The following is a 27,135-nucleotide window of genomic DNA, read 5'->3' on the forward strand; positions in this document are numbered from 1 at the left end:
TGGGAGGCTGCCGCGTATGCACATAAAATGCATACCCAGCATTTTATTGGCCCGCTTATTTAAGTATATACTTAAGTTGCTTTTTCAGAAGGGAGAAAATCTTGGTATTTAGAACTTCTCTCCTCCTTTTGAAGTTGGTTTCATCTTTTTAACCAATTCATACTGTCCAAGAAAATTTTCAGTTGTGAGACTTGGCATCAGTGGGAGAACAGGGTTTTTCTATTGATTTAAAGTGCTTGAGAGAGCTGCATTAATTACAGCTCAGTTAAGCATTAGCAAATGAAATACTCCCTTGGGGATTGCTCTCCTGAAAAGAAAACCATTTTACATTGGCTTCTTCTCAAATGTTCTGTTTCAAGCAATATTTTAACATTCAGTAAGCCTCTTCGCACAAGCAGCTAAACCTGGGTTATCTGCCTCTGACCCAGGGCTGCATGCACATATGAACCAGGGCAAATGCCCCAAGCTCTGGTAGTCTGAATTTGGCTAACCCTGCTACTAAACCTCACTCTTAACGCTCTTAGTGAAGAGCAAGCGAGCCCGGTGCTCCCAAGGCAGCTAGCCCACCTAATTCCCCTTCCCCTTAAATGAGATTAACGGAGTGAGCGCTCTGTTAACCTCATTTGGTTGCTCATGTGTTGCCACGGTGTGTGGTGACACACGAGTAGACCCCCAACAGGGAGGCTGCAAGCAGCCTCCCCGGCTCAGGGGTCTCTCCAGGATGCCCTGCGCACTCGCGCAGGGCATCCTGGAACTTCCAGGGGCTGTTCGGCTCCCGATCCCAATCCCTGCAGCCCCGCCCCCCCGCTCAGTGATGGAGCCGGCAGCCGTGTGGGCAGTCAATTCGGCTGCCCAGCTACGAGTGGTGGCTCGTCTGTGGGGAGAGCGGGCTAAGCCCTCTCTCCCCATAAGCCCAACAGAAGCTCTTCCCATGGATCATGAGAAGAGCTTCAGTGTGTGTGTGTGTGTGTGTGTGTGTGTGTGTGTGTGTGTGTGTGTAGGGGAAAGTGGGATTGTGGCAGCAAATCCTGCCCTGCTCTTCACATATGCATTTTGAAGTTGTAGACAGTTGTTTATTGAACATTTTCTTGAACATTTGAAAAGGAGCTACTTTCTCTTGCCTAAGTCTGAAGTAATGACAGAGGTAACCCTGACTTAGAATTCTCAGATCAAAATATCTATCCTTGAGCCTATACTAGGTTCTGGAACCTTGTATTAACTGTTAATTGAACTATCTATATGAATCTGCATAGTTTAACATGTTAATTGAGTAGCTGGTGTGCTTTTGTATTGCTTGCCTTAACAGCCATTGAACAGAAAATATAGACTTTTGTTGCTAGCTCCAAAAGTATATATTTCAGTCGAATTAAAACATATCAGAGTCTCGTCAGAAAGTTTCATGACAATGATACAGGTTTTTGTTGAAGATTTGTAAATGACACAGAAAGTGACCATTCTTTATTGTCTACCATATCATATTAAACTGCTAACCTCTTTGAATCTCAAGGATACTTCTTTAGCTTGCAAATTGATTTGGAGTAGAGATTGCAGAACCACCTGTGCCACTGCGAGACTCATAACACAGGAGAACGACTCACCTCTTGCATAATCACATGTTGTGTGTTGCTTCCATTGGGAGTAATGGAAGCAGTGTGCAATGTGGTTGAACAAAAGGTCAGTAATTCCAGTATTGCCCTCTTGTGTAGCACTGTCGTTGTGCATGTTAGAGCTCTGAAGTGGTGAAAGTGGGTTCTGCAGTGCCCGTTCTATGTTGTGGAACATGTAAGCTATCTGATTTTGAAAGATACAAGACACACACCCGTCACTCATGCTGGCTGAATGAAGTTCAGATCTATACCTATAATTTGCTTTTGTGTTTTTAGCCAAATGCAGTAAGAGGTACGGAACATGCCTCGCAGTCCAACTTCAAGTGAAGATGAAATGGCTCAGAGTTTTTCTGATTATTCAATGGAATCTGAATCAGACAGCTCCAAAGAAGAAACTATTTATGAAACTATCAGGGCTACAGCAGAGAAGCCCAGTAGCAGGATGGAAGACACCCAGAGCAACACATTAGTGATCCGGATTATAATACCTGATTTACAGCAAACGGTAAGGAGAAATTTATTGATCATTATGAAATTTATTGATCAAGACCATTCAGTGGACTAAACTGAACTAATCATTTAAAATATGTCAGTCTGCTCAGAATGTTTAATGACAAAAGCATTTAGTCATTAAATGATTTTGAAATGTAGAATTGTTGAAGTGTAAATTGAAGCTAAAAAAGGTGGAAGTAATTTTGGAGAGAGTTGTCTACATTAAGGTAGACCGTGAAGGCTGGGCATGGAATTTTCAATAAGAAGCAAATTGAAGATGTCTGGAACCTTTCCAGAAGGTTCCTACAACATGCACACATTCATATTTAACAAGAACAGAATGTCTATCGACAATACAGAAAATTTTAGCCCCCTTTTATGACTTTGTTATCTATCGGATTAGCTGTTATAGTGGCGATGTAATACACATGATGACACTCAAAACAAATCTCTTTTGTAGAACTTCTTTATATTGTGGATTAGTTGGTTGATTGATTAAGATTGATTAAGTCAAGTCGGTGTCAACTCTTAGTGACCACATTGATAGATTCTCTCCAGGATGAATATTGCATATAAAAGATGCAATATAAAAATGCTGGTTCAAACACTGTTGAACATCAAGCATTGATTATTATGTTTTTATGTCAAAATGTTTGCTTTTCTTTACAGGATTTTGTTGGATTCCTTTTCTTTACAGGATTTTGTTGGATTAATTTGCTTTAATACACAATAAAAAGCAGGTCTACAAAGGAGATTTCTTATCTATGTATTTCTTTGTATTATTTAACAGTCGTCCCCGCCCCCGATTGAGATATAGATTTTTAGCTCTTTTAAAAATCATTTTAAAAATAGGTGTGCTAAATCTCTAGTAAAGACTTTGTTCCTCATAAGCATGCTTTAGGCACTGCAGTTGAATATGAGTTAAAAAAAACAACCCCCTAAACAAAGCTATGGGTTGTATACTGTCTCTTAAATGAAATGAAAGTGTACTTTGGCCTGGTATATATGCCTTTAGCTTGAGCCATTTTTCTATTCTGATAACGTATTTTTGTTATTTCCCAGTTGCTCATACAAGACATAGATTTCTAATGACTAATACACACCTCGCCCTTTGTTATATACCTCACAAAAAGTCAGAGAAAATTTTAGGTCACCACTGATACTGTACCCAAGGGCTTAATTCAATAGAAGCATAGTTAGAGTTTTGAAGCTAAATTAATAGAAAACTGGGAGAAGAAATTTAGGGCATGATCCAGGAGATATTTAAGCATGTGTATAGCTATCTCGATGATGTTACGGAGATGCCAAAGTGCTTATGTCCTTAGTACTGAGCACTACAAAATAACTCAAACTTCTTAGGTTAAAATTAATTATTTTAGCCTTGAGCATTTGTCAGTAGTTAATGATTGCCTTTACTTGGAACTGTGAGCTATCCAGTTCATGATTAGTTCCCTAGAAACAGCTTCCCTATTCCCTATATTTGCATTTTACAAATTTTTGGTAGATGTCAACTTATTATTATAATTGATCCAGTTTCGTAAGTGCTTCTTTGCTAATCTATCCAATTGCCGTGTAAAGTGTAACTGCGTATTCTTTTTCTTGTAGCTTAAAATTAGCTTTCTGGAATACTGGTAATTTAAATCATGTCTAAGGTCTGATATGGAGTTACTGCCTCCTTCTGGCTAAAAGCAGGATCTTAGCTTTTAAGTGGCATTCAATGTGACAGAATCTGAAGTTCAAATTAGACCTGATGGTGGCACGTACATTTGTTTATTCATGTGTCTGCCCCGTTCACATAATGTAGGGGTGCACACAAACTGTGGCTCAAACTGTGGTTTGAGCAGCTTTTGGGAGTGGGAAGCAGGAACTTTAAGAATTAGAAGAGTAGGTCCTTACCTGCTCTCCACTACTCCATGCAGCTTCCTGCTGTTATGACATGCATCCTGAGTACCCCCCACGGTGCCAGCATGGTTCATGTCCGCATATGTACGGGTGCCATTTGCATGGTCAGCATGGTGTTGCAGAGGTACTTGGGACATGCACTGCTCCATCAGGAAGCTGCATGGGGCAGTGGAGAGCAGGTAAGGACCTTCTCTCCTCTTTCTTAAAGTTCCTGCTCAGCACTCCCAAAAGGTGCTTGAACTGTGCTTTGTGCACACCCCTAAAGAAAGTAGTGGGTGATTAGCATTTGTTTTTCTATTTTTGCCGTGAAAAAAATGTGTGTGGCTGAGAGGTGCTGAATCTTCTCCCCTGCCTTACCTGGCAGTCTCCCAATTGGGAAAAAAGTGCTGAAGTGATGGCTTGTGAGGATGTCAGGTGAAAGAGTGGGGAGAATTGAGCACATGTCATCATCTGTATGCTCCCTTTGAGGTTAAAAAAAAATCAGACCCTCCCCCCCGCTTTATATGTGAGTGGAGTGGCTACTTTAATAAACAAACATGGCTGCCATGCCATCTAATTTGAATCTGATAATTCGGTATCTGCCCAGGGGTAAAAAGGGCGTTCAGGTTCCCTTTGAACCTGGAGAGTGGAGAGTGGACTGCTCAGTTTCTGCTGGTTATAGAGGAATCCCATTTGGGATTTTGTCTCTGCTCTGCTTGAGTAACCTGTCACTATCCCAGAGTCCACACTCGAGACCAACACAAAAATGAATTTAAAGGCAATAAAGAGAAATCATCTGCTGTTACCCAATATTTATAAACAAATTTGAACAAATGAGTCACATAAATTTTATTTATTTATTTAACATATTTTTATACTGCCTAAAACACAGGTGTCTATTTATAACATAACACCATGAGGAGTGGGGCCATAGCTAAATAAATCTCTCTAATATATGTTCCCTGCCACCACCCAAGGGGCAATAGCTAAGAATCTGTTTTGCCTTCAGAAGGTCCCTGGTTCAATCTGTGGCATCTCCATTTAGGGCTGTGTAGTGGGTTGTGGGTAGTGGAAAAATTTTCCTTTCCCGACTCAGGCCAGGTTGATGGATAATCTCCCTGACCAATCTAAACCAGTTCTGCATTACGAGGGAGACTTTAGTGCTGAGTCATCCCTTTCCTGTGCTCTGAGAAGCAGACTGGCAGCTTAAAAATCTTTAACTCTCCAAACCCAGAAAAGCTAAGAAAAGATTTTGGTAAACCCAGAAGTTCTGCTAGGTTCCTGCTGCCACCAGGAACTCTAAGACTTGCCTAGAACCAGACCATTGGATTGAGTATTTTAGTCCAAGGTCCCGCTATAGCTGGGTACTGGGCAAATGCATAAATCTGCTCCCCCTTTTTGCTAACAGGCAAGACTAAAGAAAAAAACCCTTCCCTCCTGTGCATTTTGCTGGAATAAGGAGCTAATTATTAATTTGGTCAAGCTGTCTGAGACATGTTCTGCACCAGAGAAATACCTCTTATGCCCCTGCCCCCTGCTGGGTTAATAACCAACCCACTGAGGTGTGTAAAAAGAACAGAGAAAAAAACTTTTATTCAGTTACTACAGATGGATTCTGTCTGTGGCTTTTAGCTTTTTAGATACACTTAAGAATACTTAATTGGTTACAAGCATACTTTAAAAGCACCACGAATGATGCTGGGGCAGCATACAGCTAAACTTAGTTACTTAGTTGCAAAGAACAGATATTTAGGAAAATGCAAAGCACACACACAAAAGCAAAATAAATTCCTGACGCACAGTCTGACTAAACAAACTGTTCCCTATGCTGGGTTCCCAAAGCCAACAAAGTCCTGGCTTCCCCTTTCCTTGACTCACCAAACCCCTGATGAAAATCAAGCCTCCTGCAGATCTCTCACCCTAAGAGATTATCTTGCTCCTCATGCTAGTCTGCACTCTCCACTCACTTTCCCCTTCTTGTTCCCAGCAATCCCAGCAACAGCTCTCCTGTCCCACCCACTTGGTTGACTGATTAGTCGAGTGCTGGAGGTCACCAGCCTGTCAATAAAGACAGGAGTTTGCTTCCTGTTGACTCCTTAGAGGGAGGGAAGACTATTCACTACAGGCTGCAAGAGGTCTCTGTCTGAAAACCTGAAGATCTGTTGCCAGTCACTATACAGAACTGAGCTAGATGGATCAATAATTTGATTTGGTAGAAGGCAGCTTCATATGAGTGTCGATTGCAGGGCTGCTCAACTTTGGCCCTTCTGCAGATGGTGTCTTACAACTCCCATAATCCCTGGCTATGGACTATTGAGGCTGGGGATTATGGGAGTTGTAGTCCAAAAACAACTGGAGGGCCGACAGGGGCGTATCTAGGTTAGGGCAGGCAGGGCATGTGCCCCAGGCGACACTTGAAGGGGGGCGCCATTTTATAATTTTTTTTTAAAAAAATGGCTGCCAAAACCAAAATGGCCACCATGCATGCTCAAATAGCCTCTGTGAGGCCCTAGGTCATGCCAGGCTTTGCAGAGGCCATTTGAGCATGCACGGTGGCCATTTTGTTTTCAGTGGCCTTTAAAAAAAAAAAAAGATTATTTTTAAAAATGGCCACTGCACATGCTCAAATGGTGCCTGTGAAGCCCTAGAGGCCAGCGGGGTGAGGGGGAACATTTGCAACACCCCCCCGCCTTTAGGAAGCCCCCCAAAGGGGCTACGGGTAAAAATAATAATAATAAAAATATAATATAAGACACTGTACACATATTCAGATTGGCACTATGTACAGAGAACCAGAGTTTGTGAATACTGAGCTGATGCTTATGAGCTAGGATTGTATTCATTTGCTCTTACTTTGCTTCTTGTGATAAGTGAGTTAAATGTGATGTCTTGCTAATATGGCTATTAATAGTGAGTTTGTCTTTGAATCAGTGTGAAATCCTTAATATTAAGGCCCACTGGGAGCTTCTTGCTCTCTTTCTCTCATTTTAACTGTCTTTCTGAAAGACTAGAATATATTCCAAGCAGTGACACAATTTACTCTGCATATCCTTTAATTATTTACAGAGTATCTGGGAAAAGTCAAATTCTCCATTGATTTTTAAAACGTATGTAATGGTGATGCTACAATGCATAGTAGAGAATTAGACAGGCACTTCTGTTTAGTTTTCCAAGTACACCTCCACATAGTATTTGGGAATTTCATGAGCCCCCGCATACTGGAATTTGTAGTTTCCCAGCATTTTTTGGTCTGGCTAAGTCCACTGCTAAAATAGTTTTTGAAAGATTAAAAGATTAACAAGCTTGACTTGTATTTTTCAGCTGATATTATGGTAAAGTAATCTGAAAGATGGGTGTCAGATGTTTGGACAGGGGGCGCAATTTCAGTGTTTGCCCTAGGTGCTATTTTTCCTAGATACGCCTCTGAGGGCCGAAGTTGAGCAGCCCTGGTCTACTGTATTGTCAGTTGCAGTCAGTTTTCTGTGTGGACAAATGTGCCTTGGCAGTAGGGCATTATGGTTGAGTGGTAGACTTAGACTGAGGAGGTTCTACATAGGTGATGGTGTAACCTGAAGACTATTGTAAGCCTTTAGAGAGTCCTAGTAGTGCACTCACTAATGGTATGAAAAATGGGAAATTAAAATCCATGGTTGTTTTTAAACTGTCATTTTGTTTTAACTTTCATATGTGTTTTAATTGTTTTATGTTAACCACAGAGACGAACGTTTGGGCAGTATATAAGTTTAATTTTTTTTTTTAACTTAATATGTGGAGAAGATCCAGGAAATTATTTGATAGTTGAGAATTCATTAAAAGTCATTAGATTTTATTGTACTAAATAGTTGGCTTTTGTGTGTATTAATTGTTTTCCTGTTCTGTTTTGTGTGTGTGTGTGTGTGTGCGTGTTTTTTACAGAAATGTATAAAATTCAATCCTGAAGCTTCAGTGTGGGTAGCAAAACAACGAATTCTCTGCACATTGAATCAAAGTTTGAAAGATGTTCTCAACTATGGCTTGTTCCAACCTGCAAACAATGGGAGAGATGGAAAGTTTTTGGATGAAGAACGACTTCTTATGGAATATCCACAACCTGTAAATAAAGGTGTTCCATCCTTAGAGGTACTCTAATGAACAATTATTTAATTAAAACTTAGATACTAGGAACATGCATGGTCATTGTATGATATATACATAACAAACACTTCACATCCTGTGAGTTACTAGGTCTTCTTTACCTGTCACAAACTGAAACTGTGATGGGGGACCTGAATTCATGATTAGCAACTACATACTCTAGCAGCTTCCTCATTGCCTTAAGTACTGGTGAAAGCTGTGCAGATAAATCCTCTTCCACATGTAGAAGTGACTCTAACACTAATGTTCTCTGAGAAGTCCACTCATACAAAATCCCGTCTGCATAGAAGGCACCCGCACAGGTCTTTGGATTGGAGGTTCAGGTATAATGGGAGTTTGTCCAGTGCTCAAGTTACTTGTGGAGCGCTCCCTGCATTTACAGAAACTATATGCAGTACGGATGTGCACAAACTTGTTTGGAGGCCCTTTTATGGGCCTCCAAACAGGTTCGAACACTAGGGGTGTGTCCGAACCGGTCTGGAAGCCATTGTAAAGGCCTCCGGACTTTCCAGACCGGTTCGGATCTGGCTGGTCCGGGTCCGGGTGGGGGGGTCCCTTTAAGGGCGGGGAGGGTTTACTTACCCCCCCGCCACTTGCCCCCGTCCAGCGCGCGTATTTAATGTAATAATTGGGGCAGCAGGATACTTCCCTGCTGCCCCTTGTCCCTCTGCAATGCCGCCAGCTTTGACTCACAGTTTTGAAAATAAATTACTGCTGCCCAGTGCCAATAATGAAGTTGAAGAAGAAGCCGGCCTCCACTTCGGCGCCTCTCCGCCCGGCGGCTCCCCCAGGAGCCGCCGCCGCCTCCCAGCAGCCACTGAGAGCGGCTCTGCCATGGAGGACGCGCCGCGGCAACCCTCACTTCCGGCTACCATGTGACTTTCCCCCACATACAGAGTGGCTGCATTCTGCCACTCTGTATGCGGGGGAAGTCGCATGGAAGCCGGAAGTGATGCAACCCTCACTTCCGGCTTCCATGCGACTTCCCCCGCATACAGAGTGGCAGAATGCAGCCACTCTGTATGTGGGGGAAAGTCGCATGGTAGCCGGAAGTGAGGGTTGCCGCGGCGCGTCCTCCATGGCGGAGCCGCTCTCAGTGGCTGCTGGGAGGCGGCGGCGGCTCCTGGGGGAGCCGCCGGGCGGAGAGGCGCCGAAGTGGAGGCCGGCTTCTTCTTCAACTTCATTATTGGCACTGGGCAGCAGTAATTTATTTTCAAAACTGTGAGTCAAAGCTGGCGGCATTGCAGAGGGACAAGGGGCAGCAGGGAAGTATCCTGCTGCCCCAATTATTACATTAAATATGCGCACTGGACGGGGGCAAGTGGCGGGGGGGTAAGTAAACCCTCCCCGCCCTTAAAGGAACCCATCCCACAGTGCCAGACCGCAGCTCTGCGGTTCCGTGCACACCCCTATCGAACACTGGGTGGTTCGGGGAGTCTGAAGGCGGCGGAGGGGGATAACTTTAAGGGTGGGGGAGAGTGCACTTACCACCACCCTGCCACGTCTCCCCTGCTGGCGCTAACTGGAAAACTGGACTGGTGGGGCGGCAGCATACCTCCCTGCCGCCCTGTCCGCTCCTTGGACTAGGAGTGACAGGAGGGTGCGCGTGCACATGTCGGGCATGCACGTGATGTGCGCGCGTGCTGACATCTACACATTCTACTTCCTATCACTTCTGGTGTAAGTGCACCCTTCCACGCCCTTAAAGTTATCCCTTCTGCCTTCGAACTGGCCCCTGCCGGTTCTGTGCACATCCCTAATATGCACTCACTGAAAGTCCCACAAATTCAAGGAGCCCCTGATGCAACATCTCTTAAACTGCATGTTGTTAATTGGATAGATGCATACTTTTGGTTCTCCATCCCTGCAGCATCAGCCCTGTCAAGTGCTCTCGTGAGTGCGAAGGCAGTGCCGGGGAGAAAGGCTACCTGGGGAGCTCTAGCATGTGGTGTGTGGGTTCCCTCTTCCCCTGACCAGTCACTCCCATATAGCCAACCAGAGCAAGCCTGGGGAATAGAGGCTAGAGAAGTTGTCTCCTTGCCGTTTTGCTGCTGCTCCCTGGGTTTCTCTCAGCTTCAGCCCCTTTCCTCTCTCCTCCTCCTCCTCCTGATTTCCCAACCAGTATGTAAGAATATATTTTTAAGTTTAACCATTCTTGCTTTCTCAGACCAGATTTATGTTGTAAAAATCATGGGGAAAGTGTAACATGCTTTGGCAGAGAGGAAACAAACAGTATGTTACACTTTGCACCTCCAAAAGATTGCATAAACATGGAAGTAAGTTCATTGAAAGTACTTGCTTCCCTGTAAATGTATCACCCAGAAGGCGTTCATTTCATATTAAACAAAATATGAAGTTGTTTTAATGGACAGTGTAATCTTATTTTGTGTGGAGGGGGGAGAAATAAAAACTTATAAATTAGATATTTTTTAAACCAGCAAGAAATTTTCTAAAAGAAAGATCAGAAGGTGAGGCTGGGGATTAGCCTGCCTGAGCCTTTAACACCTTATAGCATCATGAAAATTGCATTAAAGTTGGGGAGATGCAACATTTTGTTGCAGGACCAATTTTTAATCGCAAATTCAGGTGGCTGAATGCTATATAAGAATAACACAGATATTATTCTGTGACTTAGCTGGCACAGAATAAGGGGGTAGGTTCATGTATGCATTGATAACTGGCTGAAGGATAGGAAACAAAGGACAGGAATAAACAGACAATTTTCACAATGGGCAGAAGTAAGAAGTAGGGTCCCCCAGGGATCAGTAGTGGGACCACTGCTTTTTAATTTATCCATAAATGAGCTAGTATTGTGGGTAAGCAGCAATGTGTCCAAATTTGTGTGTGTTTACATGTAATGTATATTATATTGAAATGTTAAGGAGGCCCCAATATGCTGATTAGCCCTCAGCCCCATATACCCCTAGGGACAGCCTTGCGTCTTTCAGTTCCATTTCCAGCTAATAGTTAAAATTAAAACAAACAAAAAAGATGCCTAGTGATATTTTAGTGGCAAACTGTTAACCCCCACTCACTCACGCACTCACTCACTCACTCTCTCTCTGATACACACTCTGAGGCTATTCACACGATGGGGCAAAATTGGGCTAGCGGAGGCTAGACTGATTTTGCCCCATCGTGTGAACCACCGGGCTCGGCTGTGAGCCTGGTGGTTCCTAGGCGGGTAACCCGCCTAAGTACCCCTGCCCTTAAACCAGGTTTGCGGATTGAGTACTCCGCAAACCTGGTTTTAATAATCGTGAGTAGTCGCGGCATGGCTCTGCGCTGCGGTTACTCAAGAGGAGACCCCTGGAGGTGAGGCGAAAAGCCCCCCCACTCACTCTCTCCCCCCTACTCCCCCCCACTCACTCACTCACCCACTCACTCTCACACTCTCTCTCTCTGACACACACTGAGGCTATTCACACGATGGGGCAAAATCGGGCTAGAGGAGGCTATTTTGCCCCATCGTGTGAACCCCCAATTTTGCCCCATCATGTGAACCACCGGGCTTGGCTGCGAGCCTGGTGGTTCCTAGGCGGGTAACCCACCTAAGTACCCCTGCCCTTAAACCAGGTTTGCGGAACAAGTGCTCCGCAAACCTGGTTTTAATAATTGCGAGTAGCTGCGGTTGCTCATGAGGACACTCCCGGAGTGGAGGTGAAAACCCGACTTCCGGCTCCAGGGGTCTCGCCAGCATGCCCTGCACGCTTGTGCAGGGCATGCTGGACCTTGCACGGGCCAATTGGCCCCTGCTCCCCCCAGCCCCCCCGCTCCATCATGGAGCTGGCAATCGTGTGGGCGGCCAATCTGGCTGCCCAGGGCACCCTCCCCGCTCACCCTGCTAAACCGGATCTCACTGATTGTGAGACCCAGCTCTCTCTCTCTCCCATCCAACCTCTGATGCACCAAGAGCCTTCTCAATAAAACAAGATTATATCATGAATATGTATCACTGAAAAAGGCCCAATGAGTGAAAAAGCTATTTATTTGTAAGGTATTGGGTTTGATCTTTGTTCCATTCAGCTATTCTTTGTACTCAGGTCTTGCCATAATTATTTGGACATCCAAGTGATGTCTGTGGCTTCACCCTTTCTAATTCATATTGCTTTCCCAAGGTCTTGTCATTTCTACCTGAAGACTTCTTTTTTATTATTTTTCCTTTGATTTTTTAAATTTTAGCTAGCAAAGATATCACAGTCAGATCTGCTTGGTGTCCCATTGAGCTCTCATGGGGCTGTTGGGTGTATATTCTATGGGCGTATATTCTATGAGGACTGCAGTGACAGAGAGAGAAGTGAACTCCTGTCACTGTGTGAGGGAGAAAACTCAGGAGCAAAGGAGATGCTTAGATCTCTAAGGAGTTGTCTAAGGAGAACAACTAAGAACATTAGTTGTTCTTCATGAACACCATGTACAGCACATTAGTCTGTACTTTTTGTTGACTGTAGTATCTGCTCCAGGGAGTAAGTGCTTTGGCCAAAGAAATAACAGAGGCAAGGAAATTGCAGTTCAATAACCAATCAAGCAAAACAAGGGCAGATCCAGAAGAGGGGGAAGGGGTGGGGTGGGGTGGGGTTATTTATTATTTAATTTATTACGTTAATATTGTTGGGAATTCTCTCTGGTAAGAGATACCCTTCTATTACAGCAGAGTGCACAGAGGCAAAACACAGCGGAGTCTGCCCAGGCATGTGTGTATGCTGAGAGTAAAATAACTTGGAGCCAGTTCATAGTTTCAAATCAATATAAGGAGTCTTTATTAGTGAACTCCATTCTAGATAGTAAAGTGGAGAGATAGAATCTCTAATCTAGCTAGCTAGCTGGACATAGATGGATGGTTTCCGCATCTCTGCACACATGGTGCAGGAAGAGAGGAGCATGGGTATTGCAAGGGAGAAGAAAGGGGAAAGAAGAAGAGGAAGTGGCTGGAAGTAAGTAAGTCCCTAAGAGTAGCAATCTACATACCAAAGGGATAGTGTCAGAGCAGTAGAGAAGGGATGACCTATGTCTTGACCCCTCTAGCCCTCTGACTCACTAGTCTGTCCCCCTCTGTCACTGAGACATAAGTCAGCACAGAGTCCTTCACTTCCAACATATATACCATCCCATCTGCTCTGGTTGGTTAAGCGCCCCCTCAGTAAAGTAGCTGCCCTGTCCCTGCATTTCTGTTTCAGAATGTTTAACATGTGGGACACAGCTTGCCCACTCAGAAATGCCCTTTGCCCTTTCTGTGTAACGCCCCCCCCCAACCGCCAATTATTTTTTTTCTGGTGCCACCACTGTAGCAAATTCTCTCACCACTACTGTTATAACTTATCCTTCTTTTAACAGGTGCTTCAGAAAGAAGAAGTTACACACACTCATTGTTATAATTATTATCAGTGAGCTACATCCCCAAATCATTTGACAGGATTGGGGGATGTAGCTCACTGATAATGAGTATTTTTATTAGTGTCCTCTTAACTGTTTGCGGGACAGGGATAGATGCCTGCATTTAGTCTAAGTGCACCCTCTCTACTCCAAACAATTCTGCAGCCATGTAGTACTGCTGCTCCTAGGGATATTGGCAACAGAGCATGCTTGTTTGTTTGTTTATTTATTATCTGTTATGGGTCTGGAATTGAGAGCCTGGAATCCTTTCCCTTCACCATCACAATACTGATTTGTTGTGGGGAAAGGGGGAGAGATGGAAGGAAGGGAATGGGGCAACAAGACTCTATTTTTAAATGAAAATGTAGCAGCCCTAATGTTCCTTTGCCTCTCCTACAGCACATAAGCGCATGGTTTTCAAAGGATAAATATGTTGCACAGCCACTATCTAAAGCAGTCTTCTTCCTCATCAATTCATTGTGGATTTTGAGTCCCATCTAGTAAACAGAAGTCTATTGTTGTCTTGGGTCATAATATTATAATTACTAGTTTAGGAGAAATTGTAGCATTTTGAGAGCATGGGCAGTAACTGCAACAGAATTTTAATGAGGAATTCTATAAAACCCTAAGGTTATTTTTAAAAGAAGAATGGAACAAGAATATAGAATCCATACTGTTTTCAAATTTCAGATGTAATTACAGTGGTTGATGTGCCACATTTCAGGGAACTAGTGCAGGTGTACTTAAAAGTGTGTTTACTCTGAGTGCAGGATGACAAAAACGGTCTCGTAACCCTACATTCCCATTCATCTATGTTGGAAGTGTTGATTATATTTCCCTTGTGGACAGGAGCATGTTAATTCTGTGGGTCCCTTTGTTAGTTAGTTAGTTATGGAGAAGAAAGCAGCCATCTCTTTGGAGTTCGAAATCCTGATTTGGCAGCAGCCCCTATACATGTAGGGCACAATTATTGCTAAGCACTTTTGAGTTCTATTGATTATCATGGAAAAAATAATAATGTGCACCCATGATACCATAAGCTCAACTTTATCTCAAACTCTGGTTAAGTGAGCTTAACAGGCTAGTGACATGTTTGAGTTGACAAAAACTGGTTTGCAATTGACTGGCAAATCAAAATTGGAAACCATGATTTCAAGTGGGTTTGTAAACCATAAGCCACCTAATGGCACAGTGGGGAAGTAACTTGCCTAGGGAGCAAGAGGTTGCTGGTTTGAATCCCTGCTGGAAGCTAAAATAATTGTCTGGGTTCTAAAGAATGGTTAATGCAATCATGTTTTAGTGTAATGTCTGAATTAAACTAAGGATGTGCATGAACCAAGATCCATGCACTGGTTCGGCGCCACGGGGAGGAGAGTGGCAAATGGGAGCTTTTAAAAAAGAGGAGAGCAGGTCTTTAACTGCTCTCTGCCACCCATGCAGTTTCTTGCTGGGGTGGCGCTGGTCCCAAGAACCCACATGCGGTGCCAGCACACACATGGTGCCTGTGCATGTGCTCCCCTGCCTGCAGCACCGAACTGGTTCAGACCTCATCCAAATGGGTTTGGCGCCAAACCAGTGCACATACCTCTGTTCATTTACATCCTTAAATTAAGCCATAAGCATTTTGTTTTGTTATTTTGCTAGTTTTGTAAACTGAACTTCATGGCACTTTATAATTTGCCATTGCTTTTAACAATTATCACCATACATATTTTGTTTTTCAAGTTCTTTTGAAATGAAGAGTAATATTCTGTTGTCTTTTCAGTTTCGGTACAAGAAAAGGGTATACAGACAACTTAATCTTGATGAAAAGCAGCTAGCTAAGCTCCATACCAAGGTATGTCCAGGCACAGACCATTTAATATATCAACTGTTGAGAACAGTAGGAAATGTATCATTTCAATAAAATCCTTTAATTTAATAACAAGCAAAAGAAAATACACTGCGGATTGCAAACTAGGTGTTAGTAAGCTCTAATTCTATGTGCACCTATTTATTTATGTAGTTTGTCTGAAGCCAAACAGATACAGGCTAGTTTCTATTATTAATTTGAAGAATGTGTTTGTGCAAAATAAAGTCATCCTTGCTGATGACCGACAGATACTAAATTCTGCATGAATAATCCAACACAGTCTCTTGCTGGTAAAGAGGAAATATTGTCTGATCAGGGCTTCTATGTAAGCAAGAAATAGCTTCCTTTTAATTCATTCGCCATCATATTTATGTAGTTAATTTCAAAAACTGACCTGTCCCAAGGATCTGAAGAAGTTAAGAGAGTCCAGTCAAGAGAGAAGCCTAAAAGTGTCAATTCATGCACTGTCAATGGAATTTGCATTTCTATGTATGCTAGATTTATTTGAATTCATCACCCTCCCCATGTGCCGTACAACTAGTAAAAGCTGTTGTGTAAGTATATATATATAGTCTGGGATAAGACATTTCATTAGATACACTTTTCTGGTGTGAATGTGGTATTTCTTTTTTTTAGGTAATTAAAAAAATACTAAAAAATTCCAAAGGCATATTTTAGGTAGATACATTAATATGCACTTCTATATCAAAATATGTATCTCTATGGCACATTTGATCATCCTGAAAGTTAACCTATATTGTAATAATGTAAGAATTTACTTCAGCTGATGTGAAATGGCATTGTTTCTTAGTATCAATGGAGATACTAGGGCTGTGTACAGGCTGTGCACCTAACATATAAATATGATGTATGTAATACATTTCTATTCATGTTGGCTTGAAACATGCAGTCCAGATGTACATAGGTGGCATGTGATAACTTAGGATGTGTGAAACTCCACTGCCCTGCTATGTGTTCAATCTGGTGACTTCTATTAACATGTACACAAACCATTTTTTATAGAAATCAGCTGGGAACTTTGCCTGTAACTGAAATGTATATTGTGTATATTGAAATGTACATTTAATACACAAAGTATTAAAACATTTTGTGTAATGCTCTGTTTCAGACTAATTTGAGAAAATTTATGGACCATATTCACCACCTCTCTGTTGAAAAAATAGCAAAGATGCTGGACCGAGGACTTGATCCTAACTATCATGACTTAGAAAGTGGAGGTATGAAAGAAGCAAATGATAGCAAAATATAGATAAACAAAAAATGTCTGATTCATGGAGTTGAACTAATAATAATATGCTTAAGAAGAAGTTACGTTACAAATTGCCATTTGTTAAATGTGAGTTCTACTAAAGCTTGGGGGTATGGAGAGCACACAATATTACTAAAGTTAGCCAAATTATTGGAAAAGAAGGGAGTAAATCCAAGGCTGAATTAGAAACTGAATTTGGATGTGCAGTTCCCTGGTTTGGATATTTACAGATAGCATTTCATAGAACAACTGATCATCAAGGGGGTGAGTGTGCCTAAAAACATTATCTCTGTGTTATAAAAATAGTCTGTCTATCTATCTATCTATCTATCTATCTATCTATCTATCTATCTATCTATCTATCTATCTATCCATCCATCCATCCAATTTGTATTCCACCCCAAACCTCCGTCTCTGGGCAGCTTACAACAACAACATAAAACAAGTTAGAATACAAAAGTAAAAACCTTAAAACAATTGAAAACCACAATTAAATTAAAAAGCTTGGGTGAAAAGGCAAGTCTTTCAGGATTCTTTAAAAGTTTTCAGAGATGGGGAGGCTTTCATCTTGACAGGGAGTGAATTCCAGAGGCAAGCCAAATAAACTTAAAGTAAAGATAAAGTGCCCTCGAGTCGGTGTCGACTCTTGGCAACCACAGAGGCCTGTGGTTTTCTTTGGTAGAATACAGGAGGGGCTTACCACTTCCATCTCCTGCGCAATATGAGATGATGCATTTCAGCACCTCCCTATATTGCTGCTGCCCGATATAGGTGTCTCCCATAGTCTGGGAAACATTCCAGCGAGGATTTGAACCAGCAACTGTTCCGTTGAGTCGATGTCGACTCCTGGCGACCACTGAGCCCTGTGGTTGTCTTTGGTAGAATACAGGAGAAGTTTACCATTGCCATCTCCCGTGCAGTGTGAGATGATGCCTTTCAGCATCTTCCTGTATCGCTGCTGCCTGATATAGGAGTCTCCCATAGTCTGGGAAACATTCCAGCAGGGATTTGAATTGGCAACCTCTGGCTTGCTAATCGAGTCATTTCCCTGCTGTGCCGTTAGGTGGCTCAAGCTTGGCGTACCTCGCACTAAAAAATGGGAAGTGGACATAGGCCACCAACTGCAAGAATAAGATTGGGCTAAATCTGGTCATCCCATCCTTTAAAATGGTTGTCTCTTAACATAAAAGAGTCTGTGATTAAAATACTGATGAGATGGTATTGAATACTGATGCAGTTAACACATCATATTCATCGAACTGCTGGAGATTTGGCCAAATAGGCTCTTAAATCCACATATGGTAGCTATGTCCAAAGCTACAGCACTCATGGAGGAGAGTTATTCAGATTGTATATGAGATTAAATTGGTCAGAATCCCCTAACAGCTAAGGCCATATTTCTGCATTGCTTTGATAACACCTTAGTTAAAGAATTAATAGTGTTGCTCTTGGTAGCAATCCAAAGTGTTATAGCAAAGCACTGGAAAAATAAAAAAGCCCCTGGCCTTGCATTATGGTTCGATAAAATATAGACAAGTTTGGTAAAAGACAAAATCTCCCCTCAGGTTAAATCGGTTACACAAGTCATATGAAAATTATTTCTTAGAAAGATGGTTGCCCTATCTGAATTATTTAGATCAAAAGAAAAAGCATTTTGACAAGCCTGAAAGGGTTGAATGCATGTTGGTTTTGTAATGAATAATCTGTAAAGCACATACATTTGGAAACAGTTGTTTGACAGTTGTTCGGCAGGAGGAAGGGAGAGGCTGTGGGGCTTGTGTCTTTTGTTTTGCAAAGAGTTATCAAATACGTGCATCTATTACTTATATAAAAAGTAAGAAAAGATGAAAAATTTACAAAAAGTTTTATAGTTATTTACTAATTTTAATTCTTGTCTATTTTAGAGACCCCATTGACTTTGGCAGCTCAACTTGGTAATACCGTTGAGGTGATCAAAACTCTGAGAAATGGAGGGGCTCATTTAGATTTCAGAGCCAAAGATGGCATGACAGCATTGCACAAAGCAGCTAGAGCTAAGAACCAAGTAACCCTGAAGGTAAGTTATTTCAGAGGCGCATTGCATGTTGTTTTATATAGAACAGTGCATGAAGGAAAAAGTTAATTATCTGCAGCCTTAATGGGTCTTTTAATCTGCATTTGCTGAAATGTTTCTATCTTTGGTGTTTGACTTCCAGCACTTGCTTTCAAAAAAGAGTCCATCCGAGGTGGGGGGAAGAATGGTGAAACATGATGGACAATGCAATATTTGTCTGTAGGAAATTGAAATGGCACAACAGCCTTTTATCAGACTTTTAAGAGTGGATATTCGTTTTAGTGGGTACCCATTATTTTTAAGCTTCAGCAGGATTCTTTGTTGTTCTCTTTGCTCTTCAGATTTAGTATTTATAAGTTTCTTTCACTCCTCTAGTTTTCCAGAGCTGGAAATGTGGCTTGTAGTACAGAGGCATGTTGCAGTATAGTCATGGAGTACTGAACAGATCTAGGAAGGGTTATTTTAAATATCAAATTACTGGAAAACAAAACATTAACTAGTGTTACTACTCCATTATTGAATAGTGGCCTGAATCCTTACTATTTTGTGAATCACCTAGAGCCTTTGTAGTCAGGCGGTACATAAATTAAAAAAGTAAAGCTAGATTGATTGATTAATTAATTAATTAATACCTGCCAATATGTCCCTATTTTCCCATTCAGGTGAATGGGAAATTAGGGACTTGTTGGCAAGTATGATATTATCCTGTTAATTTAACCATAGAGTAATCAAAAAAGCATAAATAATAAGTCTATCCTCTCCTAAACATTTTTATTTGAAAATAAGTCCCACTGGTTTTATTGGAGCTTTCTTCCAAGTAAATATGCTTATAATTACAGCCTGGAATCCTAATTTTAAATATGTTCACTTGAAAATAAGTTCTATTGATTTCAGTTCAACACATTTTCTGTATGAGCCCCACCACTTATTAAGGTCATCTGGGGATATCCACCTGAAGCTGCTGCCACCTTGCTTGGCAGTGACTTGGGGTCAGGCCTTCTGCATAGCTGGTCCTAGCTTTGAATGTGCTGCTTGCCAGAATAAGAAACCTAACATCTCTAGTAGCATTTAGGAAGGCTTTAAAGACACTCCAGTTGAATTAGGCATTTCATTGATTTGAATAGTTTTAATTGTTTTAGCTGTTTCAGTTGTTTTGCTTGTTTCAATTGTTTTTAGCTGTTTTAATTTGATGTTGTTTATTGGGTTAACCTTTGTAAACTGCCATTAAAGTTTTATGAGTGGCGGTATAGAAATGTAATAAATAAATAAATAAGCAGCTTTATAGCTTAGTCTTGTGCTTTTTTACTGAGAAGTATGGCCCAGGGTGTTGTTTTGCTTGTTTCAATTGCTTGAAATAAGCAATTTTGTGGGATTTACTCTTAAGTTAAGTGTGCATAGGACTATAACCTTTGTTTGCATCTTAAGACAGAATATTGAAAAACATGAAATATATTGATAATATTTTTGTTTATTTACAAGACTTCATGTTCATGCATTTTTCAAAACTTATCATTACTGACAGACTCTCTTAGAGCTTGGAGCATCTCCAAACTACAAAGATAGCTGTGGGCTCACACCATTGTATCACACTGCCGTAGTTGGAGGGGATCCTTATTGTTGTGAGTTGTTACTTCATGAACATGCTACTGTTGGTTGCAAGGATGAAAATGGATGGCAAGAGATTCACCAGGTAGGAAGGATAATTTTATGATGTCTGAAGTTTGTGTATTCCATGAGGTTTCTTCTGTAGTTTTACACTGTTATGAAGGAAGCAGTCTGAACATCTGTTTTACTGAAAATGTTTGCTAAATCACTTTAAAAAAATGTTTACTACTATGAAAGTGTATTTTATTACAAGGACGATGCTACTTATTGCAATTTGAAATAATACCAACCTCTGTAATTTGTATTGACACAAGTACAGAAAGGGGATCTTCGCTGGCCTGACAATAAAATACACTTTTATGTATGCCCACTCTTTTAGGCTTGTGCAGGCATCACTCCATAGCAAAACTCTGTTTCAGTTAGGGCGGAGCTGAAACTACTGACCTCCCCACCGCCAACTCTTGAGAAAAGAAACATAAGTGTTTCCTGTGTGTCCTTTGTTGAGGGATGGTGGTGACAATTTCTAGCATGTATTTTGTGTTGTTTCAGTGCTTTTCTCCTCTGTTCCATATTCTTTCTTTCACTGTCTTGAGCCTTATTTGCTCACACTATCATTTAATCATTGGCTGTAGTGATCTATGCGATTTTGTTGATCTACTAGTTATGACATGAATGCTCATAAGAAAAACCATGTAGGTCAATACAGCCAATAGAATTAAATGGCAGGGTTGTAAATGAGGCTGTTAAGAGTAAAGAAGCGGGGGGGGGGGGGAGTAACTTGTTCAACTGCATCAAATGTGCTACTTTCAAAGTGATTGTTGCAACTGATATTTGATATACTAATTTAAAGGAATTTTCTTTATTATATTTTTAAAAGCTTGATAATCTTGACATTTTACATTCTAGTAACCAGATAACCCAAATCTCAATTATGTGGGTAAAATTATGTTTTCAGTGACTACAATGACATATTAAATATAATGCCATGATACACAATTCCTAACACACCAAATGCTGCTTTCTTTTTCTGTGTTGCAGTGAAAAGTGACCCTTTGGTTCATTTTCACTAGTTCTTTCTTTCTCTTTAATAGTGACAGAAAGTCAGTTAGTGCAATGCCATGCACTCCTTCTCTTTCTAAATGGGTCTTTTTTGCTCTTACCATTGAATAGTCTTCTATATTTAGCAGGTGGAAATATCTGCTTTAATCTAGTTAGAATGATGATGCATTCTGGGCCTTACTTCATTTCAGTGCTTTTGGTGCCCTCTTGAGCTACCCAGTAGAATAGCTTAATATTCATAAGGCAATGCTAAATCTTGCTCAGGTCCAAAATATAACTCTTGGTGTGTTATCATTGTTTTTAGTGTTGGTAATGTTACTAGTGTGGGAGGTTATTTGTCCATCTAAATAAGTGCCATAGATCTGGCTTCAGAGGGTCCTGTCTAGTTCAGAGAAGAGAATTAGTACAGTTTCACATCTTCCCCTGCCCTGGGCCCCCATCCCACCGACTAAATAGATTAAGCACTAGGAAGTAAATACTGATAGTTCTTGGTAGGGCTCAGCTAGACATCATATATACTGTATACCAGAACCTGCAGAGAATGCCCCTAAGAGCAACATTCCTGTTCAGCATACCACAGCCTAGAACAGGAGCCTTGTAGTGCTCTTCAAGCCTTGCAGTGTGAGGTGAGGAGGGGTGAAAGGGAACATTTCTTTCCCACTCCCTTCAGGCTTTCTCCTGCTGTGCTATATGGTGCTAAAGCATATGGGGTAGGGGTGGCTGCTAGCCACAATCTTGACAGCATTATTGCTCTATAGCGGGTGGTGGGGATCTTTGGCTTTCTGGAGAGTGGGAAAGGGGAAAAGTGTAGCCTCCTGATTCACCCATGTATAGTACAGGGGGAGAATTTCTTTTAAAATGTTCATAACCAACCTTAATTCTTCCCTCCAGCATATAAGTTGTTTGAACTAGTGCTGACCTGAAACTACCTCACCATTTGTGCCACCCACTCTTGCAATGGAAATTCTGCTTTTTGGATAGCATTGTAGAGAGGACATAACTATGTGCATTTTTCAGAGTGAGCCACTTTTACTTTTACTTTTTTGTCCTTTATAGAAAATACTGTGCTTCTGTGGGTGTTGGTAGTGGCAGCAGAAGTTCTTGAAGTGCTGCTGTTCCTGGTAACTGAAAATAAGAATGGCCCTGGTGGATCAGGCCCAAAATCTATCTAGTCCACCACCCTGTTCCTCATTGTGGCCCAGCAGGTACCTCTGGGAAGCCCACAAGCAGGAGATCTTGTACAGACTGAATCTTGCCTACTGCCACTGCCCGCCCCCGCAGAATGCACTTGGGATGATGCAGTATCCTTGTGGGGGCAGAGGAGGTGGCAGTCAGTAGGAGGCAGCTGCCAGGAAGAATAGCAACATTTGAGATTCTGTTGCTATCATTGCTACCTGCAGAGGTGTGATATTTTCTGAAAAGGAAGGAAAATAAACATAAGTTACTATCTCCCAAAATGCATGAATGTTTTGTCCCGTCTCCCCCGCAATGATTCCTACCTCTATAACACCCAGGGCTTACCTGAAATACGCCAAAACTACCCTGAGTCTTACTCATTATGCTTGATAGCCCAATATGTCTCTTTCTAAACCTGTGGTCAACATATCTGTTCCACCAACTTAATTCTAAATGCTTTTCCAATTTGTATCGTAATTGAAAATGTTTGTCTTTGATTCCCCTACTTGGCTGTAGTAAACTAATGATAATTGAGGCCAAGGTTTACCATATCATAGGTGGGACTTAAAGCTTTTCTTATAATGTTTACCTGCTTATCTAGGGAACATAAGAACAGCCCTGCTGGATCAGGCCCAAGGCCCATCTAGTCCAGCAACCTGTTTCGCACAGTGGCCCACTATATGCCACTGGAAGCCACAGGCAGGACTTGAGGGCATGCCCTCTGTCTTGCTGTTACTCCCCTGTAACTGGTACTCGGAGGCATCCTGCCTTTGAGGCTGGAAGTAGCCCACAGCCCTCCGACTAGTAGCCGTTGATAAACTCCATGAAGTTATCCAAACCCTTCTCAAAGCCATCCAGGTTGTTGGGTGTCACCACATCTTGTGGCAGAGAATTTCACAAGTGGATTATGCATTGTGTGAAAAAGTACTTCCGTTTGTTAGTCCTAGATTTCCTGGCAATCAATTTCATGGGATGACCTTTGGTTCTAGTGTTATGTGAGAGGGAGAAGAATTTCTCTCTCTCCACTTTCTCCACACCAGGCATGATTTTATAGTCCTCGATCATGTCTCCCTGCAGTCATCTTTTTTCTAAACTAAAAAGCCCCAGATGTTGTAGTCTTGCCTCATAAGAAAGGTGCTCTAGGCCCCTGATCATCTTGGTTGCCCTCTTCTGCACCTTTTCCAGTTCAACAATGTCCCTTTTTTAGATGTGGTGACTAGAATTGTACGCAGTACTCCAAGTGTGGTCGCACCATAGTTTTGTATAAGGGCATTATAATATTCGCCGTTTTATTTTCAATCCCCTTCCTAATGATCCCTAGCATGGAATTGGCCCTTTTAACAGCTGCTGCACATTGAGTCGACACTTTCAACGAGCTATCCACCACGACCCCAAGATCCCTCTCCTGGTCAGTCACCAACAGCTCAGATCCCATCAGCGTATATTTGAAGTTAGGGTTTTTCGTCCCAGTGTGCATCATTTTACACTTGCCAACACCGAACCACATTTGCCACTTTGTCGCCCACTCCCTCAGTTTGGAGAGATCCTTTTGGAGCTCCTCACAATCCATTTGGATTTCACTACCTGAATGAGTTTGGTATCATCTGCAAATTTGGCCACCTCGCTGCTTACTCCTGCTTCTAGATCATTTATGAATACATTAAAAAGCACCGGTCCCAGTACAGATACCTAGGGGACCCCACTTCTTACTTCCCTCCATTGTGAAAACTCTCAGTTTATACCTACCCTCTGTTTCCTGTCTTTCAACCAGTTAGCAGACCTGGTTCACCCATGTCTAACCAGACCGCTAAGTTTCCTCAGGAGTCTTTGATGAGGAACTTTGTCAAAAGCTTTTTGGAAGTCCAGGTATACTATGTCAACTGGATCACCTTGATCCACACACTTGTTGACACTCTCAAAGAACTCCAAAAGGTTGGTGAGGCAAGATTTACCTTTCTGGAAGCCATGCTGGTTCTCTCTCAGCAGGGCCTGTTCTCCTATGTGCTTTACAATTTTATCCTTGAGGATGCTTTTCATCAATTGGCCTGGAATGGACGTTAAGCTAACAGGCCTGTAATTTCCCGGATCGCCCCTGGATCCCTTTTTGAAAATCAGTGTTACATTTGCTACTCTCCAGTCCTCTGGTACAGAGCCGGATTTCAGGGATAAGTTATATATTTTAGCTTGTTAGATTCTATGCCTTCTTTAACATACAGTGCTACTCCACCTCCAAGGCGCCCCTCCCTGTCCTTTCAATAGTTTATTTCCAGGGATAACAGTGTCCCAGTGGTTCTCACAGTTCCACCATGTTTTTGTTATGCCCACTATATCTATTTCTGCGTTAGCAACCAAGCACTCCAGCTCACCCATCTTGGCTCGGAGGCTTCTGGCATTGGCATATAAACACCTATATGCTGAATCTTTCACCTGATGTGTGCTATCTTTCTTTTGACTCTTTGACCAGCTGGCACAGGCTCTCGTCTGCTCTTTATGTGGTTCTGCTCTGTCCCCTTCTGTTTTATCTGAACCCTTTGCACCCTCACACTTTAAAGGATGGCTTTTGCCGGGGGATACTGCCCAGCTCCCGTCGGGGATACTGCCCAGCTCCCGTCGGCTGTCCCTGGATTATGGAGGAGTCCCTGGATTATGTAGAAAGCATTACATTATTTTTTGGATGGTCACATTTCACTCCCAAATTGAGAGGGTCAACTACCTGAATTTTATTAGAAGAAGCTATTCCTGAAAAGGGGGAAGAAAAGTATGAATCTCTGCATTTGTTGGATTCATAAATATTGGTAGTCTTAGGGCTGAATGACGTGTTAACCATACATTAGACAGAAGTCTGAAGTTCATGTGTTTGTAATGTGTTACAAACAAATATTTATATACCGCTTTTCAACAAAAGTTTCCAAACTGATTTACAGATATCCCTTAAAGCACTGCGTCAGGAGCACAGTGCACTGGATTTCCCCTCAAGCCATGTGTCTGCTCGGGCTGCCTGCAGTCCAAGCAGGCATGTGACCCTGGACCTGGGTAAAAGGCAGCACTCATGCCCTGATCTGGGGCTTCATACAAGCAGCCCTACTCAGGTAGAGCTGCCCAAGCCTGGGTAGAGCTGTTCGTATGAACATCCTCATAGTATTTTTTTTCCTGTGAGGAGATATCTGTTTTAGACCCATTCTGCATATTCCCTCAGTTCTCTTAAATTCCTTTTTGCGCTCTAAAGTCTGTTACCAGAACTAAAACAGAGTGCTGGCTAGATGCTCCGAGTGTACTTTTGGCTTAGCATGGGGAATTTAGTTTGGCCAGAAGGAGCAGTTTGGTTCCAGTATCAAATTTGAGCAGGTTTGGAGTTTTGGAAAAGATGAGGAGGCACAAATATAGTTCAAAGGTTTTATTAAGGGCAAATGGGGTACAGAATGCAAAAGTTCAGTTTGGAAAGGCAATACATCTTAGCTGATATTCTAGGCAAGAGTAAAGCTAGCAATAATTTAGTTTGATAATTTTAATAATTAACTAATAATTTTAGTTAATTAGATCAACTAATTAGAGATAGGTCGGCTTGACTAAGGTGTTTAGACCAGAGCCTGGCTTAAGGCTTGCCATGGAAAATGCTTGAAAGTGGGGAGGCTAAAGATTGGGGTAAGGAGGCTTAGAAGGGCAAGAGTTTAGTTTACCTATCCTTCCTGGTTTAAGTTGGTGTGTTCATTGCATGTTGTTTGGCCTTTTCACCTGTAGACAAGTGGAAAAAGTAAGGCAGAAGTGAGAAGCAAAGGGCTCCAACTTGTTTCTGTGAGAGTCTGAAATGCTGGGTTCAGGACTCCAAGATTATGGGTGCAGGACTCTGAGACCATGTGCTTGCTAAGGGCAGATATACTCAAACATTCATCTTTATTATGGTTTTAGATCAGCATAAGAAGAAGACAGAAAGGTATATGTCATAATAGCAAATAGCAAACTGTAAAACTATAAAATTATAAAACTATAAAATTATAAAACTATAAAATTATAAAACTATAAAATTATAAAACTGTATGCAGTCTAAAAGTACAAGGTATAAGACCTATGATGTGATAAAACTAAGAAACTATAAAAACTGCAGCATCATTACACTCTAGTGTCTAGTCTAACAAGTTACAAAGTTATGGTAATTAATTATTAAATTATGTTCATACAGATTATAATAAAAGCTGATTATAAAAGATTGTAAGGCTATTAAAATAATAAACACAGAGATATAAGTTTATACTTTTATACTATACTATTGAGTATAAACTATAAGAGCTAAAAACTGAAAATTGAATAATCTGCAATTAAAAGTATGGGCCTGTGATTGAGCTAAGGGTGTAACCTGTCTGGAAATTCATGTAGTGCTGTAGTGGGGCTGTGTAGTTGCAATCCCTCTGGGCAATGCCTGGTGGTGGCCAGGCCCAGTTAATTCTGCATGCTGCCACACAAAACTTGGCAGTATTGTTCCTGATGTCAGGTTTTTCATCTGAGAGCAGCAACACGGTGTAAAATTGGCTTGGACGACCAGGGTACTTCAGAAGTACAGGCAAAATGAGATTGGCACAACTGTCTCTGTAAAAGGAGCAGGAGAGGAGGATGTGCACCATGATTTCGACCTGTCCAG

General features: G+C 41.8%; 1 protein-coding gene across 17 annotated transcripts in view; it reads left to right on the top strand.

Moving 5' to 3' along the window:
• The window catches only part of SHANK2 (SH3 and multiple ankyrin repeat domains 2), a 695,900-nt gene that overhangs the window by 94,398 nt on the left and 574,367 nt on the right, over positions 1–27,135 (top strand). For 16 of the 17 annotated variants that reach the window (XM_053285990.1, XM_053285997.1, XM_053285975.1 and 13 more), the window contains 6 exons: positions 1,884–2,112; positions 7,896–8,099; positions 15,253–15,324; positions 16,469–16,577; positions 18,514–18,665; positions 20,185–20,352. In XM_053285990.1, the coding sequence (XP_053141965.1) occupies positions 1,909–2,112; positions 7,896–8,099; positions 15,253–15,324; positions 16,469–16,577; positions 18,514–18,665; positions 20,185–20,352 (909 nt within the window). In that variant the 5' untranslated portion in view covers positions 1,884–1,908. Of the gene's footprint in view, positions 1–1,883; positions 2,113–7,895; positions 8,100–15,252; positions 15,325–16,468; positions 16,578–18,513; positions 18,666–20,184; positions 20,353–27,135 lie in introns of those variants that run through there. The other variant, XM_053285991.1, reaches the window with a different exon arrangement.

This window comes from Hemicordylus capensis, chromosome 1 (assembly GCF_027244095.1).
Source record: "Hemicordylus capensis ecotype Gifberg chromosome 1, rHemCap1.1.pri, whole genome shotgun sequence".
Taxonomy (NCBI): domain Eukaryota; kingdom Metazoa; phylum Chordata; class Lepidosauria; order Squamata; family Cordylidae; genus Hemicordylus; species Hemicordylus capensis.